Genomic DNA, 19053 nt, shown 5'->3' on the forward strand with positions numbered 1-19053 from the left:
TTTAATGTAATATGTGAAAGAGACTGGTGTCTCATTCAGAAGTCCTTGATTTCAGAGGCCCTGAATTATAAAAAGTTGGTATGCCCAACTCATAACCATGTGCAACATTTGGCCAGTGCTTCTTGGTGCCTTATCAAGTGTGGCAGTGACTGCTCTGGGCCTAAGTTAAGTGAGGTACGTGTCATAGTGGGTATTTAACTGAGCTCATATCAACTTTAGCAATAATGAAAGTTCATAGGTAAGATATGTACACCGTATAAGTAGTTTTTTACTAAAATTCAAAAAGTTACCTTCTCTTAACTTCATAGAAAGCAACGTAATTCTATCATGGATTGTCACAGCCCTATTATAAACAGAATAAATTTGGATTGGTAGAAAGCATTTGACATAACCATTTCTATTAACACCAGGAATAGCGTATTTTATGCTTCTTTGTGGTCAGGAAAATATAGTCCTTTCTTAGAATGAATATAGATAGGGTTGACAGGTTTAGCAAATAAAAACATTAGATGCCCAATTTAATTTGAATTTCAGAGAAATGTCAAATAATTTTTTTGGTCTAAGTATATCCCATTGCAACTATGTAGAATGTATGATGACTTGTCTTTTATGGGCCTGATTTTTTTTCTTAAAATAGAACACATTTTATATTTCTTTTTGCTAGCAGGGTCCATTGGCACCATTCCCCTTCAACAATCTATTGATATGCTGAAAACTACAGTGTCTTTGGAATAACCTCCTGTTGAATTTCCTTTTCACCCTGTCTATGGTGATTTCAAGGAGCTACTTGTGATGTCCTTTCTGATGTCAGAATCAAGGGTGGGGCAGAGGCAGATGTAAGTACAGTACTGCCCACTCTCCTTCAAAGTCTAGTGGGAAGGCCTGGAAGCTAATTGAGAAGTACAATTTTAGTCACAAGTAGACAGGATAGTCTGGACTAGTAATGAAGAATGTTAACACTACCTTGGATTTAGAGTACTCTTCCTTCAAAGGTGTAATTAATTAATAGTTCCTTTGCAGATGTAATTCTTTAATGCTTCACTTTTGTTTTGTTTTTAGTACTTCACTTATCCAAGGTAGGTTAAGCAAAGAAGTATTACTCATTACACTGAAGTATTATTCATTACACTGAAGTAAACTGTTCAGGTCTCTTCTGTCACATCAGTTTAAATAAGTGCAACAAAGATTTACAACTTCAGCTGGGTGAAGTGGCTCATGCCTGTAATCCCAGCACTTTGGAAGGCTGAGGTGGGTGGGTGGCTTGAGCAGGAGTTTGAGACCAGTACTGGGCAACATAGGTGGACCTCTGTCTTTACCAAAAATTTAAAAATTAGCCAGGCATGGTGGTGTGCACCTGCAGTTAGTCCCAGCTACTTGGGAGTCTGAGGTGGGAGGATTGCCTGAGCCTAGGAGGTGAAGGCTGCAGTGAGCCATGATCCCACCACTGCACTCCCATCCTGGACAACAGAGCAAGACACTGTCTCAAAAAAACAAAAAAAGAAAGAATTATCAGCTCTGTCCCTGAACGTTGGAGATTATGAGATCAGTGACATTCTAAATGTTGGAATTTACAGTCTTCCAGTCTCCTGGACCACAATGTACAGGTATTTATAATCTTTATTTAAGTATAACTCTTATTTTGAATTTTGTCTTTGCAAAGAATCACCCTTTAGAATGCTTGGTAGGTCTTCATTGGCTCTGAAAGAAACTTCAGCAATTCCTCTTGATTTTTCTACAACTATAGTAAAGTACACCTTCCCCGTACTCCCCTCCTCACAAAGACAATTGAGGTGATTTTAGTGTCCTGGGTTTCCCCACAAAATTTAAGCATCTGGGCCGGCTGCAGGGGCTCATGCCTATAATCCCAGCACTTTGGGAGGCCAAGGCAGGTGGATCACCTGAGGTCAGGAGTTCAAGACCAGCCTGGCCAACGTGGTGAAACCCCGTCTCTACCTAAAAATACCAAAATTATCCGGGTGTGGTGGCAGGTGCCTGTAATCCCAGCCACTTGGGAGGCTGAGGCAGGAGAATTGCTCAAACCCAGGGAGGTGGAGGTTGCAGTGAACCGAGATCGCGCCATTGCACTCCAGCCCGGGCGACAAGAGTGAAACTCCATCTCGGGGGGGAAAAAAAATTAAGCAGCTGGAAAAATAGTTACTCTCGCCTACTTGCAGAAATTCTCTAAATCATTTAATGGTAACTATCTTAAAAGGGATTCATTGTTTCAACATTTTCTTCTCTCTAGTTCCTTAGATCTTTCCAAGCTTTATGGCACTGAATTCCTAATTAGTATTTCACTGAAGAGCTCTTAAAGAACTGAAAAGGAACTGCTGCGTACCACTCCTGCTGATGGCTAGGTTTATATAGGCATAAGTATTATCCGTCTCCAGGGCTTTGTCATGTTTGTTACTTATGTACTTGCTACTAATGAAAGTATAATTATCTATTTTTCAGCATAAATGCTTCTGTCCCTTGGACTAGAAACCTCCTAGACCAATGTCAAGTGAACAGCACCAAAAGTAAATGCTAAGCAAGATTTACTTGCTTATAGAGTAAAAAGAAAAGGAATACCAGAGAAAGCCTATTACTAACAGTAATAAAAAACAGACACTACAAGAAAACACAAGGAAAATTATATTAGTTTTTTTTTAAACTTCCTATTATATTTACCAATGTTACCATCTTTGAACTATTTTGACATTATGAACTTGGTTTTTGTTCTTAACAGGAAAAAGTCCCAATATTAGATATATAAAATAGCAACATAAAGCCAGAGATTGTTCAAAATTGTTAGAAATTCTTTCTGTAAATATCTTAGTTTAATACATGTATTGAATAATAATTGTGTAAAGCACTGAACAAGGAACCAAAATGTGCTTTAACACACTTTGTTAAAGTTTTGTTAACATCTTTGTTAACATTTAACAATGATGCGGAAAAAAAATCCCAAACTTGAAGGAATCTGTAATGTAAGTGAGATGGAGATATTAATAACTTAATGAGAAGGTAGAGTTCGGTTAACACAGAAAGGAGGAAGATATTACAGGAGTTTGAGGAGAGATACTTGGTTTGGGGTAATTTCAAGGAAAGCTGCAGAGAGAGGGAAAAAAACTTTTTTCCCCTACTCATTTGGATTTGGTAGCAGGCAAAGATGAACAAAGAAAGTAGGAAGAAGAGTAAAAAATACTTCTTCCATTTTATAAACATTTATATAGTCCATGTTAGCTATAGCATGGTTACAGGTGTGAAGTCTGGGAAAAGAAGGCTAAAATGTTGACAGATCCCTACTGTGGAGCCACCTTCAGAGATCTAACAGTTTTTGAGTTAGAAGTATCAACCGGTGTATCAAAGCAAGGAGACAATAAAATTGGAAAATCAATTAGGCTACTGCAGTGATAGAAGAGAATTGATAAGGGTCTGAATTAGAGTGATGGTAGTATAAAAAGAAGAGTAAGAGAGTGAAACCCAGGATTTAGTAACTAAAAGAAAGCAAATGGCTGGGTGCGGTGGCTCATGCCTGTAATCCCAGCACTTTGGGAGGCTGAGTTAGACTGCTTGAACCCTGGAGTTCGAGACCAGTCTCAGCAACAAAGCAGGACCCTGTTCTCTACAAAAATATTTGAGACCCTGTCTCTTTAAAAAAACCATAATTTTAAAAAGTAGCCAGGTGCAGTGGCAGGCGCTTGTAGTCCCAGCTACTTGGGAGGCTGAGGCAGGAGGATCTCTTGAGCCCAGGAGTTCAAGGTTGCAGTGAAATATGATAATGCCATTGCATTCCAGTCTTGGTGACAGAGTGAAATTCTGTCTCAAAAAAATAAAACTGGGCCGGGCGCAGTGGCTCGTATCTGTAATCCCAGCACTTTGGGAGGCCAAGGCAGTCGGATCACTTGAGATCAGGAATTCGAGACCAGCCTGGCCAACATGGCGAAACCTGTCTCTACTAAAAATACAAAAATTAGCAGGCGTGGTGGCACACACCTGTAATCCCGGCTACTCAGGAGGCTGAGGCATGAGAATTGCTTGAACCCGGGAGGCGGAGATTGTGCCACTGCACTCCAGTCTCAAAAAAGAACAACAACAACAACCAAAAAAACTAAAATAATATTAAAAAAAGCAAATGGATCAAGGAGGGGGATGGAAGAATTAATGGTGACGGAGAAAGGACTTAAAGATAATCCCAAATCTGGTTTAAGATGAGGCTTCCCAACGTGGGCACTATTGACAGTTTGGACAGGATTATTTCTTTGTTGTGGCTGCAGTCCTGTGTATTGTAGGATGCTTAGCAACATCCCAATCTTCTACCTACAGAATGCTGGTAGCACCCCAACCCTAGTCATGACAATCAAAAATATTTCCAGACATTGCCAAATATCCCCTAAGACAGGGGTCCCCAACTCCCAGGCTGCAGACCAGTACTAGTCTGTGGCCTACTATGAACCAACAGCAGGCAAGCCAGCATTACTGCCTGAGCTCTGCCTCCTGTCACATCAGCTGTGACATTAGATTCTTATAGAAGCAGGGAATCTTATTATGAACTGTGCACATGGGGAATCTATAGGTTGCATGCTTCTTATGAGAATCTAATGACTGATGATCTGGGATGGCACAGTTTCATCCAGAAAACATCCCTACCCCCACCACTCCCACCCCAGTCAGGTGGAAAAATTGTCTTCCATGAAATGGGTCCCTGGTGCCAAAAAGGTTGGGGACCACTGCCCTAAGTGGTAAAGGTCCCCCCTGGGTGGGGAGCATTAGTCTAGGTGAGTGGTTATGAGGCAGGAGAATAGGGTCTGGAGGCAGGGAACCTAAGACCGATTCACCCTGACTTCCTACAACTAAGTTGATAGGAAAATTCCAACTTTCCACGCTTAAGTAACAAAAAGACCAGAGGCTACTCCCTTTGCAAACCCCTTTTCTGTGGAGCAGATGGAAAATTTAAAGTTGGTTGCAAAATTGGTTGCTTTCTGCAACCAGACATTTGCATGGGAGTGTAACTCTGTAACTTCACTTCAGCCTCTAACCAACTGATTTCTGCAACCAATCAGACTGATTGTGGGCCACTGCTTTATTTACATGGGGTGAACACCAAGTAGACAACTGGAAACCTCTAGGGGGTGTTCACACCCCAGAAGATTCCTTCTCCAGAGCCCTTGAGCCACTGCTTGGGCCCACTGTGGAGTGTACTATCATTTTCAATAAATCTATGCTTTCGTTGCTTCACTCTTTCCTTGCTTTGCTGTGCATTTTGTCCAATTCTTTATTCAAAATATCAAGAACCTGGACAACTTGCAGTCAAGACCCTCTACCAGCAACAGCTATGCCATTAATTAGGGCCTACCAGAAGAGGCGCCCAGAATGGCTCCTTGTCTATAATCTCAAACTTGAAGGGGCTGAACATTTTCCTGCAAGGTGTGGTAAATCTATGGAGGTGAGCAGATGTGACCTCTTCCTAAATGTTCATTTCAGCTGTAGATATATCATTCATATCTTTCTCTAGGAGTTATATTTTCCCCAAATATGGCTATACAGTCCTCAAATGTCAAGCCATTACATCAATAAGGAACAGTAGTTTCTTATAGACAACTCAGGGGAAAATCAACTTTAAATGATCATCTACCTATATTACCCCTGTATCTGATGTAGTATCTTTGGTCATCATATTATGCCTATAGTTTAGTTTTGGAAACACAAATATTGTAAATTGTATAGCCTGGTTAGCAGCCTTTTAAATGTTTTGTTGTACTCTAACATTATGTAATAAGTTGTCCTTTGTGTTTTCCTTGTCCCATTAGTTTTACTTCTGGTTCACAATACTTATGCTCCTCAGTGACTTAGAGTTGTTAACAGACCAGTGATTCTATCTTCTCGATAGCTTTGCATATTTTTTATGTTTATAATCTTTTGATACTAGTAGTGTTTTAAAATTTCAAATGTTAATTATTGTTTACTCATACAACATTTTAAAAAATTTAGGTTCAGGAAATTACTTAGTCAAAAATATCTATTATACATAGTAACAGGAATTTTATAGTTATACATCACTTTATTCTATAATATGAAAGATTTGGACATTATTACCTAAGTTTCCATTCTTTTGTCATATTTAGAAAAATAATATTTTAAATCTACTGATTTCATCAGGGCAGGAGGAATGAGGGGGCCTCAAAAATCTGCAAGCTGCCCAGGCCACTTGAGGCTATTTTAATGGCCTAACATTAAGAGTAGTAGGGAGGATATGCAAAAGATTTACTATAAAGAAACATTTCTTACTGCAAACTTCTATTTAAATTTGACATCAGCCTCATCACCTTTTGTGAATTTTACAGGAAATACAAAAACCATGTTTTTTTATATATATAACTCAATACCATTCAAGCTTGAGATCAGGTGATAGTTGAACTTTCCACGGCAAAATTAAGTGCACCAACTGCCTAGATATAGCAAAGATGTTAGTACCACAAATTTACAATTATTTCTCTCTTTAATCAGAGTGGTCTATTGATTTTACACACTATGTCGTTTTTCTGAGACAGTCTCACTGTCGCCCAGGCTGGAGTCCAGTGGTGCGCTCTAGGCTCACTACAGCCCCCACTGCCTGGGTTCAAGCAATTCTTCCACCTCATCCTTCAAGTAGATGGGATTATAGATGTGTGCCACCACACTTGGCTAATTTTTGTATTTTTAGCAGAGACAGGGTTTTGCCATATTGGCCAGGATGGTCTCAAACTCCTGGCCTCAAGTGATCCTGGCCTCAAGTGATCCGCCCACCTCAGCCTCCCAAAATGCTCAGATTACTGGCATACGCCACCGTGCCCAGCCTCACACACTATGTCGTAAGCTCCAAGTTTTTATTCATCTTTGCAAACCCAATGAGGTTTGCCTGTAATAAGCCTTCAGTGAACACTTCTTGAATTAAAGATCTTTATTTCATTCTAAAAAGTCTTCAGGGTCCCCATATTCGAAACATATGTCCACTCCCATCCCTTCACTGAGATTTATTAAAAGGTGAAGAGAAGTGTGCATTCTATAAAACTGACTAGATTAAACATAATGGTTTGATTTCCTTTTCTGAAGATAACACTGCTCTACAAAATTTTTCAGTTGCGTATCAATAAGACAAAAGCACCTTTGTAACAAAATTCGAATGTTTAATTTTTTTCAAAACTTAACCATACTAATGAAAATAAATTATATGTAGACCACCTTCAATATTTTTACATCATCTTTATACAACTATAACAGTGCTTTTAAAAGACATTTTGTGAAGGACATTAATTTCACATTTAAAACGTGTTTCAAAAATAAGGGAACATTAAAGAACATCAAATTAGTCTGAAATATATCTCACAATGCTGAGAGGCATACTCTTCTTTATCAAATTAACTGTATGTGTATTCAAGATGGCTTTTAACTAATGACCTTTCTTGTCCATTTCAGTAATTTCTTGGATCCAAAACAAAATCTGTGTATTTATTTCTTTGAAAACATCATTTGTCGACCGTCCTTTCACTGCCATGGAATGATTTGCCTTCTCAATCCAGTGGATTTTATGGGGAGCTTGCATTTTCTGTGCCACTTTCTCCAACAAGTTCTAAAGAAAAAAAGAAGAGGATACTAGACTAATGTTCTGTTGATATTTAATAAAAGGTCCTCTCTCCCCACCTATACTGATATTCATTTCCAAGTATTCACTAAATGCTTTCTCACAGACAACTTTCTAGGCAATAGAATGTGTGAAGAAATGTCCTAAATGTGGCAGTCCACTTCCCTCAGCTGTAGCAATATCAGATCAAGCACTCATGCATCTACTAATAAAATGTTAAATAAATTGGAATAAAAAAAATTTTCCCCAAAAAAAGCTTTTTCCCAAGCAAATTATATGCTCTGGGGAATACAACGTTGTTTCATAATATTGGGCTAATATTTAGTAATGTGTAGATATTGCCAACCCTTTCTCAAGAATCAATTTTATAACAAACAATCTGCCTGAATATTGAAATGATTTAAAAAATCTACAGTGTAGTAATCCCCAAATCAGACGATTCAGATATTAAGCCTTCATTTTCCAAATAAGGGTCATATTTACCAACTCTATTTCCAGGGAGACAAATTTTGTCAGTATACTTATATTTTTAGATTCTCAAAAGCAATGGAGTAACCAGGACACAAAACTAGCATTAGTCAAATTGGCAACTTTTAAAAGAGACTGTTGCCAGAAGTATCTTGCTCCCAAGATATTTCTTTCATTCTCTTTCATTCACACAAACATTGAGTTATAATTCACCTTTTCACACATTTCATCTGCTGAGCCTGACACAAACAGTACAGGCTCTTTTAAACGAAAGAGGTCTTCATCTCTGAGTTTATGCTGCTGCTTTGGATGGTGCAGTGGGTAAGAAATACAAATGAGACCCCGAACAAAATCATCACCATCATCTGGCTCAATGTGACACATTACAGAAGCAGCTGCTCTTGAGCCCATTGAACGACCTAAAATCAATTAAAATTAAGTTCAGTTTGAAATATAAACTTTCACATAAAGTAGCAGTGATGGTGTGGCAAATTGAATCTTTTACTGTTCATCATATCTGTTTACCAACAAATTAACTCCAAACGGCAGCAATTAACAAGTTGCAATACCAGGCCAGGTACAGTGGCTCACACCTGTAATCGCAGCACTTTGGGAGACCTAGGTAGGCAGACTGCCTGAGGTCAAGAGTTTGAGACCAGCTTGACCAACATGGCAAAACTCTTATCTCTACTAAAAACACAAAAATTAGCTGGGCATGGTGGTGCACACCTATAGTCCCAGCTACTTGGGAGGCTGAGGCAGGAGAATCACTTGAATCCCGGAGGTGGAGGCTCCAGTGAGGAGGTAAAGGCTCCGTCTCAAAAAAAAAAAAAAAAAAAGAAAAAAGAAAAAGCTAAAAATTGATCTTAAGTCAAATGCTAAAAAAAAAAAAAAAAGGCAATTATTTTTCTGAACACTTAAAAGGACAAGGACAATCACTGTAAAGGAATCATATGCAAGAGGACGATTCAGGGATATGAATAAAAGGAGAGAAGCTCAGCTTATAATACATATACATGAGGTTCAAGTTTGCTCTAAGTATATAAAGTACTTTAATATTAAAAAGGTGACTTACCAAAACAAAAAAAAATCATTAAATTAGCTTCCTATGATCAACTAATTTTAACTCTCCATTACCTATTCCTATATTAAAACAGGTACTTAACAAGTATTCACAAGTATTGCACTTACCTCCAAGAAAAACACCTGCAAGTTTGTATTCTCCTGATGTCTTTAGGTAATTCTAGAAAAATAAAAAAATCATCAGTTCTTCATCTATAAAATATTCCACTGGAAAGACAAGATATATTGTTTCTCATCATTACTGAAATGTATGAAAATCTATGCAAAGATAACCAGAAAATCTTAAGGGATTCTTCTTAAAAGAGGTAAGCAGTCCTTCCTCTTCTGGTCATGCCTTCACTATTAAACCACATGTTAGGTAATACAGGCAAATACGTAAGAAAAAGTCAACCTACCCTTACTAAAATATTTAAGCACTAAACTATTTTTAGAGAATAAATTATTTTTTAAAAAGGCCAGCAAAGGCTTGCAACTAATACCAAATTTGATAATGTTAACATCTAAAGTTCTAAAAAACTTAGTAAGTTTGAAAGCATTTAGATCAGGGGTGTTCAATCTTTTGGTTTCTCAGGGCCACAGTGGAAGAACTGTGTTGGGCCACACATAAAATACACTAACTCTCATGATACCTGATGAGCTTAAAAAAAAAAATTGTAAAAAAAAATCTCATAATGTTTTAAGTAAGTTTACAAACTTGTGTTGGGCCACATTCAAAGCTGTCCTGGGTCATATGTGGCCCATGGGTTGGACAAGCTTGATTTAGTGAAACTTTAGTGTTATCCAGGATTTTAAGCAAGGTTTCTAAATAACATATACAGAAAACAGTATCATATTTGTACATGCATAGTATGGTAAATAAAATATTCTAGAATGCCAAAATGATGTGCTAAAGTTACATAATTCCAGTGAGAAAAATCATAAGTAGTTTCCTTGGCAATATCATGGAGGAACATTTATGATGTAAGCATTCATCTCCACGGAAACTGATGACAGAGAAATCTGACCATTAAAAAGCTTTCAGGTACTGCTGAGTTTTCTAAGAATACACTCATTCAAAGATTTTTTAAATTAAACCAGATGACTACTAATAAAATTTATATTACATTTATTAAGGATTTCAAACAGAATTCTGTTATAAGTAAACATAAATTTTCTTACCAAAACTGATTTATATGCCTTAATTCTATGTACAATATTAAGGCCTTTACAGGTAAATCTCAGGCAGAAAAACCCATGGGATGCAAGATGGGATGCCAGTGACATCAAATGAGGAAGATTCATATCTCCTGATGCTCCATGTGTAAGAATTATTCCATATGTTAAGCTCTTGTTAGGTACCAAACAAACAGCATCTAGTAATTTATTTCCAAAAGGTATTTTTAATTTAACCTGGAATTCAAGAGAATAAAGGGATCAAAAATTACTTTCTTGCCTATTAAGACAACTGAACAGCTACATACATGTTGGCTCTGTGAGGCTCATAATTCAAGTCATAGCCTCCAAATAAAAAGTAGTGATATTAATAATAGTATTTAAGTGCTTACTGTGTTGGGTATTATTACAAGTGCTTTATATGTATTAACTTATTCCACCTTTCTAACAATCCTATGAGGCAAGCACTATCATTATCCCCATTTTATACATAAGGCACAGCAGATTAAGTAACTTGCCCAAGGTTATATAGCCGCTAGCTAGGATTTAAACTCAGGGCAGTCTGTTCTAGATTCCTCATTCTTAACCACTTATGCTATACTGCCTCCCACAGTGAAAGTTGAAAATAAGATTACTCTGAAGCCATATAATCACAAACAAACAAAAAACCAGGAACCTTGAAGATGCAGAACATACGAAAATATTACCTCTGTATGACTCATTTTCACTGTTGAATAACAAACTTAAAGTGCATTTACATCTGAGAAGCAAAGGACATCTCCCTGAAAAGAAGATTCTGTTGTGAAAGGTGAGTTGGCAGACATGGATATGACACAAAAACTATGAATGAACACATTCAGTAGCTAAAATAAACATTTAGAATTACTTCCCTAAAATCTGGTGTCTTTACATGTACATTTTTCTATGGGCACTCAGAATTGGTTAGAGGGGCAGGTGCAGGGTTGGTAGATGTTATAGAAGATAAAACAAAGGTGATACTTTGACATGGAAACTATAAGGTAATTCATATCAAAGTAGGATGCTGTATCTTGGCAAAAAATGATAATGTAAAAATGTATAAATACACATTTTTGTAAGAATCTTCATTCTAAATGAACTATCCTAATTTTTCAGCATCTTTCCATTAACCCATTTTCTTCATTATTATAGTTCCCAAGCCTACCCATCCACACCTTGTCATGTAACTTCACAGTGCTGCCAGAAGGCAGAGTATATATGTCTTCACCCTGTTTACTTTGGACTTGGCTATGTAACTTGTTTTAAGTAATGGAATGTAGGTAGACATTTCAATGTGTGACTTCTGAGCTTAGGCGTGGCAAACTTCCAGAAGCCCTCTTGAACTTTCACCCTCAGCCACGAGAAAAACATGCTCTAGGTGGTTTTGCATTTTCAGCCTGGGTCTCAAAATGAAGACATATGGAACAGATCTGAACCCAAAACTGAAGTCTGGAGTCCAGACTAGTCTAACCAAGACCTAAACAACAGCTGATCTGAAGATCCATGAGCATGAAATGTAAGCCACTGAAATTTTGGGGTTGTTAGGTAGCATTCCTTCCTATGTTAAGAGCTCTTGTATTGTTTAGGATATTATCAACGTTAGGATCTCCATTACTCACCCATTTTTCCCATTAACATTTATTTATTCATTCATTCAATAGGTAACAGTAACAAGGTTTAAAGTTCAAAAGGTACCAAGAATATGTAGTGAAAAAGTCTCACTCATTCCACTTTTGACTTGCCATCAGATCCCCTCTCCAAAGGTAATCAATATTATCTGCTTCTTACTTATCCTTCCATATAGAACTGTACTTATTTTCACACGAGTGTAAGTTTATTTATAAGATAAATTCCTGGGGAAGGAATCGCTGTGTCAAAGGATTTGTTCATAATTTTTTACAGAATTTTTTCATAGAACTTCCTGAGGTGAATACATTTCATTTTTGAACAGGTATCATGTGCACACGGTACACTAAAAAATGTAAACAGAAGTCAAAGGATTTGTTCATAATTTACAGAATATTTTTTTCCACAGGCCTTCCTGAGGTGAAGAATACATTTCATTTTTGAATAGGTATCGTGTGTACATGGTACGTTTTAAAAGACAATGTAAACAGAGGTTTCCTCACACTCTTTCTCCCGGCCACCAAGTTCTTTTCACTTCCTAGAAACCACCATAACCAACGTATTATGTACCTTTCCCCATCTGTGTGTGTGAGCGTGTAGAATTCTCTTATTTCAGCCTGGAGAGCATTAGTCTGATCTGACTGTAAAAGTTTTGGAAGTTGAGTGAGATAAGGGAGATGAAGGACTTCAAGCTTCAGTGTCCCTAACTTCATACATGTAGCCCCATAATTATGCCTGGGTTTCTCAGTTCAAAGATCCTCTGTTTTACTTTCTCAAGAGAATAAGCCTCCATCCAGTCTTCTAACAAGGGGAAAGGCAGTCACCCAACAGCGTGAAATGGGGAAGGGGATCTGGATATCCAATTGCTTCTCAGATTTCACCTAAATCATTTCTTTAAGCTCCTTACACCCACCTTCTGCACCACCACCACCTTCATTCCCAGTACCACAGCTGTCCAGTGCTGCCAGTTTCCGTGCAGTTTGAAGAGTCTGTGGTTAATACAGGGTTTGCTAAGATATTGCCAGCGTTTCCTTTCCTATTCTCCTATTGTTGGAGGTTTGTTTTTGTTTTTAAATCCCCTTAATGTAATTTCAGTGAAACTTCATGAAGGAGTAAATTTAGATGCACGTAAACAATCACTATCTTAACTTAAAATGCTTCACTTTTTTTTTTTTTGAGACAGGTTCTCGCTCCGGTGGACAGGCCGGAAAATTCAGTGATGCAATCATAAGTTCACTGCATCCTCGAACTCCTGAGCTCAAGCGATCCTCTCGCCTCAGCCTCTTGAGTAGGTGGGACTACAGACGCTCACCACCACGCCCGCTAATTATTTTAAAATGTTTTTGTAGGGACGAGGGTCTCCCTATGTTTCGCAGGCTGGTCTTGAACTCCCGGGCTCAAGCGATATCCCCTGCCTTGGCCTCCCAAACCGTTAGGAACCCAATGCGTTTGCCACCTCCCGGTCTGCTTTAGTATTTTTCAGACTTCACGATGCACAGTGTGTTCTTCACGGCTGGTGCACACATGCTGCTTTTCTTCAGAAACACGGAAAATGCCCCATAATACAATCCCCAAGCAATCTGCTCTAGGTCGTCTGGGTGTGTTTTTTTGAGACAGAATCTTGCTCTGTCCGCCAGGCTGGAGTGCAGTGGCGCAATCTCGGCGAACTGCAACCTCCGCCTCCTGGGTTCAAGCGATTCTCCAGCCTCAGCCTCCTGAGTAGCTGGGATTACAGATGGGCGCCACCACGCCCGGCTAATTTTTGTATTTTTAGTAGAGACAGGGTTTCCCCATGTTGGCCAGGCTGGTTTTGAACTCCTGACCTCAGGTGATCCACCCGCCTCGGCCTCCCATCGTGTTGGGATTACAGGCGTGAGCCACCGCGCCGGGCCACTGTCGTCTGGGTTTTCATCTCTGGCTTTAAGTTCAGAGAGGGCAGGGCTTCAAGACTGGCCCGGCCTCAGTGCCCTCAATGGCGATGGTGAAGATGACCGGCTAGAGGTGCTGCGCCCACGAAACGCCAGTGGTAGTGGCGTCCCGAGCGCCGGCTCCACGGGCTGGGCGGTCGGCGGAGTTCTAGGACAACTCCTACTCAAAGGGCTGGGCGATCACCTCCAACGCTACAGCCCCTTCAACTTTCAGTTACAAACGTTCGTGCCCTGTTACGTCCACAGCATTACGTTGGCTGTCGTGGGGCAAACAAAAACGTTGAGTCCGAGTCTTACAGCGGGTCGGGTCAACAACCGCAGCAAACATGGAGAGAAAATTCAAAGTGGGTCTCACGGGCGTGCGGGGCTCGGCGGCGCTCGGGCACGGGATCCGTTCCCTCCGCAAATGCGCGCTGCCGGGGCTGCCCCGCCGGCCGCCCCGGACGACCCCTCTCAACTCGGAGGATGCTTCGAGCCAGTCACCCGGGACTGGCTGACGCGGTCCAGGTTAGCCCCGTCCGGCTCTCCCTGTCCGTACCAACCCCACACTCCGCCCTCCTACCCGGCAAAGCCGACGAAGCCCCCACCGGCTGGTGCCCGCGGGCACCGAACTTAACGGAACGCCTCCCGGCTCGGACCAACCGCGCCTGAGGAGCGACGCCCGCGAGCCTCAAACGCCTCAGGCGGGCCTGCCGGGTGCTCTCCCCGTCTCGTCTCCCAGGAAGCCGCCCCTCAGACGGCGGCGCCAACCGCCACCGCCGCACTTACCCGGGAAGGCAAAAGTGGCCGCGGGCACCCAACCGCTGTCACTCCCTTCAGGGAGCTGACTAGCGCGCTCGAAGCGACCGCCTCGCCTGCCCCGCCACAGTGATCGGCTACGACGCACGCGCGCGCAGGCCACGCCCCCGGGTGCGCGGGCCGGGCCGCAGAGCACGTCGGGAGCGTGAGTCTCCCAGCCCGCCACATCCTGGGGCGGTACGCGCGGAGAGGCCGAGCCGGGGGAAGGCGCCAGGGTGGCCGCCGCCTCAGCAGCACTCGGACGGCTGGAAAGTCAGCCCCAGTTTCCGCCTCCCCCAGGATTGCTCCACTCGGAGCTTTTCCTCATCCCAGCCACCACTCCATTCCGAGGCGCCATCAGCTCTGACCAGTCTCTTCCTCACATCCATTGTCAATTCGTTAGTCCCGTTAGGGTCAAACGCTTACGGAATCCAACCGCTTCGCACACTTCTACATGGGGTCAAGCCTCCTGTTATCTTTGCGGGGATGACTGTAACGGGATAACGGTCGCTTCGTACCATCTTGCCCCCGCCTGGGCCTTGTCGGCGACGCCGCAGCCACGTGGATGCTGTGGAAGCCTACCCGCGCCCCCCTACCCCGCCAGATCTTCCAAACGCTCCGCGCTCATCGCCAAAGCCAGCGGCCGGCAGTGGCCTAGGCTGTTGCACGCGATGGGTCCCCCACATCTCCCCTCTCTATCTCCTTTCCCTGGAGATAGCAAACATGGAGAGAAAATTCAAAGTGGGTCAGCCTCTGCTATCCTCACCATCACCCACCAGGCACGAACCCACGACGACGGGCTTTTGTCGTGGCTTCTCCCTCCCAGCGTGGGCCGTGTCTTCTCGGGGTCGGCAGGGTGCGTGGTTTTCACAGCGAGGCCTCTCCTGATCGCCTCCTCGCTCTTCCTGTTCTTCCCTGGTCACCTCACGAGCTATGGATGTGTCTGTCTCCTCACTGCACTATAAGCTCCCAGGTGAAAACAGGGTTGCTTTTTGTAAATTTTTGTTTTCATTGAGAACCTCCTGTGTGTGAATAATGCTCAGAAAAAAATATATATATATTAAATGAATGACTCTTCCCCAAGCCCAGTGCAGCTGGCACCTGCCCTCTTTTCTGTCACGGTACGTACAAGGAAATACATTCCACAAAACCACATAGTCACTGTCATTTATCACAAGTGTTTTCCCAAATTACAAAGTCTTAATACTTCCTTGTCTCCTAAGTTTTTAGCTGTGTTTTTTAAAAAAGTTTCTTTACATGCCATAAAATTCACTCATTTGAAGTACACCATTCAATGATTTTCAGTAATTTTAAAACCATTTGCAACCATCACTATAATTTAAGAACATTTCCATTATCCCCCCGAAAAGTATGTGCACTGTTACAGTTGAGGTAGGAGATCAGCAGAACTTGTTTTCCAAGCACTGATGACCACCCGCTGAGCAAAACAAGATCCGGTCAGAACAGGATGTCCTAAAAAAACGTCCAAAACTGCCCTAAAGAAACAGGCCCAAACCAGCTAAAACAAGGATGGCGACCAAAGTGACCTCTAGTGCCCTCACTGCTCATTATACACTAATTATAATATATTAAACATGCTACCACACTTCCACCGGCACCCTGACAGTTTATGAATGCCATGGCAATGCCCAGACCTTACCTTATATAGTTTAAAAAGGGAAGAATCCTCAGTTCCAGAGGAACTCCCCATCCCTTTTCTAGAAAATTCGTGAATAACCCACCCCTTATTTAGCGTATGATGAAGGAGCAGGTATTAAATATAGCTAGCCACTGGCCCGGTGCCCTGACTTATGCCTGTAATCCCAGCACTTTGGGAGACCAAGGTGGGTGGATCACCTGAGGTCAGGAGTTGGAGACCAGCCTGGCCAACATGGTGAAACCCAGCATGTACTAAAAATACAAAAATTAGCCAGGCGTGGTGGCAGGCACCTGTAGTCCCAGCTACTTGGGAGCTGAGGCAGGAGAATTGCTTGAACCCTGGAGGCAGAGGTTGCAAAGCCGAGAAGAGTGCACCACTGCACTCCAGGCTGGGCAACAGAATGAGACTCCGTCTCTCTCTCTCTATATATATATCTATCTATATATCGATATAGATATAGATAGCTGTAGATATCTATATAGATAGATAGATAGATATATAGCTAGCCAGCAATCCCTGAGTGTTACTCTGCCTGTGGGGTAGCCCTGCTGTGTTTACCAGAAGCAATTTTCCTGTGATTTGTTGCTCTAATGTACTTGCTTTGCTTTCATTTTACTGTCAGTTTGTTCTTGAATTCTTTCCTGTGCAAAGTCAAGAACCCTCTCAGGCTCAGCTCCAGTTTTGGGATTCACTGGCATTACAGCCATTCTCTGTTCCTACCCCTATCCCCGGGCAACCACTAACACACTTTCTGTCTCTCTGGATTTATCTTTTCTGGACAGTTCATATAAATGGAGTCCTACACTGTGTGGTCGTGTGCCTCTACCCTCTTGCACTTAGGATAATGTTTTCAAGGTTTGTCCATGCTGTGACATGCATCAGTACTTTGTACCTTGTTACAACTCATATATTTTTATTGCCAAATAGTATTCAGAATTTTTGAGTATCCATTCACCAGTTGGTAGACATTCGAATTGTTCATACTATTTTGTTATTATGAATTCTGCTGTGCCATTCAGAGAAACAGAAGGCGATGTGACGACAGAAGCAGAGAGATTTGAAGATGCCAAGATGCTGGATGGGAAGATGGAAGAGGGGCCTCAAGAAAAGAAATATAAGGACTGCAGCTCTAGAAGCTGGAAATGGCAAGGAAAAGTTTTCTCCTCTCCGAGACTCCAGAAGGAATCAGCCCTGCTGGTGACCTTGACATGAGCTCTGTGAAACTGGTTTCAGACTCTGACCTCCAAAACTGTGAAAGAATAATTTATGTTGTTTTCAACCACGTAAGTTTGTGGCAATTTATCATCGCAAAAATAGGAAACTAATACAAAAGCTTTATTTATGAACCAAAAATTGAATTTCATATATGCTTCACATGTAATGAGATACTCTTCTTTTTATTTTTTTCAGCCACTTAGCAATGTTGAAATCATTCTTAGCTTGCAGGCTGTACAAACACTGGTGGTGGCTCAGATTGGGCCTGTGGGCTATAGTTTGAAATATCCTAAATTAAATATGAGTGCAATTAATTCAGCCATGTATTAAAATAATAATATGTAATAACCCTGGTTTGTGTTTTTTTTAAACCCTGGGGTTTTATAATGTTTCAAAAATTAGAATGCTGTTAATGTAATACATTACAGATTAATGCAGCAAAAACAAAGCCAAATAAAACATGAACATTTCAATAGATGCCTTAAAAACACTTAATAAAATTTAATGCCTTTCCTATTGAAAAAGGAAATAAGTCAGTATTAGATTAGAGACCGGCCTGGCCAACATGGTGAAACCCGGCATCTACTAAAAATACAAAAATTAGCCAGGCGTGGTGGCAGACACCTGTAGTCCCAGCTACTTGGGAGCTGAGACAGGAAAATTGCTTGAACCCTGGAGGCAGAGGTTGCAAAGCCGAGAAGAGTGCACCACTGCACTCCAGGCTGGGCAACAGAGCAACACTCCGTCTCTCTCTCTCTCTCTATATATATGTATATATCTATATCGATCTATATATAGATTGATAGATATAGATATAGATATATAGATATATAGCTAGCCAGCAATCCATGAGTGTTACTCTGCCTGTGGGGTAGCCCTGCTCTGTTTACCAGAAGCAATTTTCCTGTGCTTTGTTGCTCTAATATACTTGCTTTGCACTTAGGATAATGTTTTCAAGGTTTATCCATGCTGCGACATGCATCAGTACTGTTTTAATAGTGGTTGTTTATCATAAACTAGACCAAACATTTTACTCAACATTGAAAAATCTGTAACATCTTTGATGATCCAATCTAAACTAGCCACCACTATCTACCCCACTTTTTTCTCTGTAATACCGTTTTTATTTATGACAATCCATAATTATCTTGTTTAGTTTTTACTTGATAATTTTCATTCTTTTCCAGAATAGACAGCAATTGTTCACTTCTGTATCCTTAGAGCACAGTACAATGTCTAGCACATATTAGGTGCTCAAGATTTGTTGAATGAATTCCCATTTGTAATGCTAACTTTATGTGTCAAGTTGGCTGATCCAGGGTGCCTAGATAAGTGGTCACACATTATTCTGCATGTTTCGATGAGAGTGTTTTGGGATAAGATTACCATTTAAATCAGTGAACTGTGAGTAAAGCACATTGCCCTCTGTAACGTGGCAGGTGGCAGGGGGTGGGCGCTCATCCAGTTAACTGAAGGAGTAAGTAGAACAAAAGACTAGCCTTCCTTGAGCAAGAGGGAATTCT

At 41.1% G+C, this 19053-nt stretch overlaps 1 protein-coding gene across 3 annotated transcripts; it reads right to left on the reverse strand.

Annotated features, from left to right (window-relative positions):
* Nucleotides 1-7127: 7127 nt before the first annotated feature.
* Nucleotides 7128-14764, reverse strand: TEX30 (testis expressed 30). Of its 3 annotated transcripts, NM_001266631.1 has the most exon segments (6): nt 7199-7591; nt 8285-8490; nt 9263-9314; nt 10313-10543; nt 11014-11088; nt 14647-14741. In NM_001266631.1, coding segments are annotated over 5 exon segments (684 nt in total). In that variant the 5' UTR covers nt 11029-11088; nt 14647-14741; the 3' UTR covers nt 7199-7411.
* Between the last annotated feature and the right edge of the window lie 4289 nt (nt 14765-19053).

Source organism: Macaca mulatta, chromosome 17, assembly GCF_049350105.2.
Source record: "Macaca mulatta isolate MMU2019108-1 chromosome 17, T2T-MMU8v2.0, whole genome shotgun sequence".
Taxonomy (NCBI): Eukaryota; Metazoa; Chordata; class Mammalia; order Primates; family Cercopithecidae; genus Macaca; species Macaca mulatta.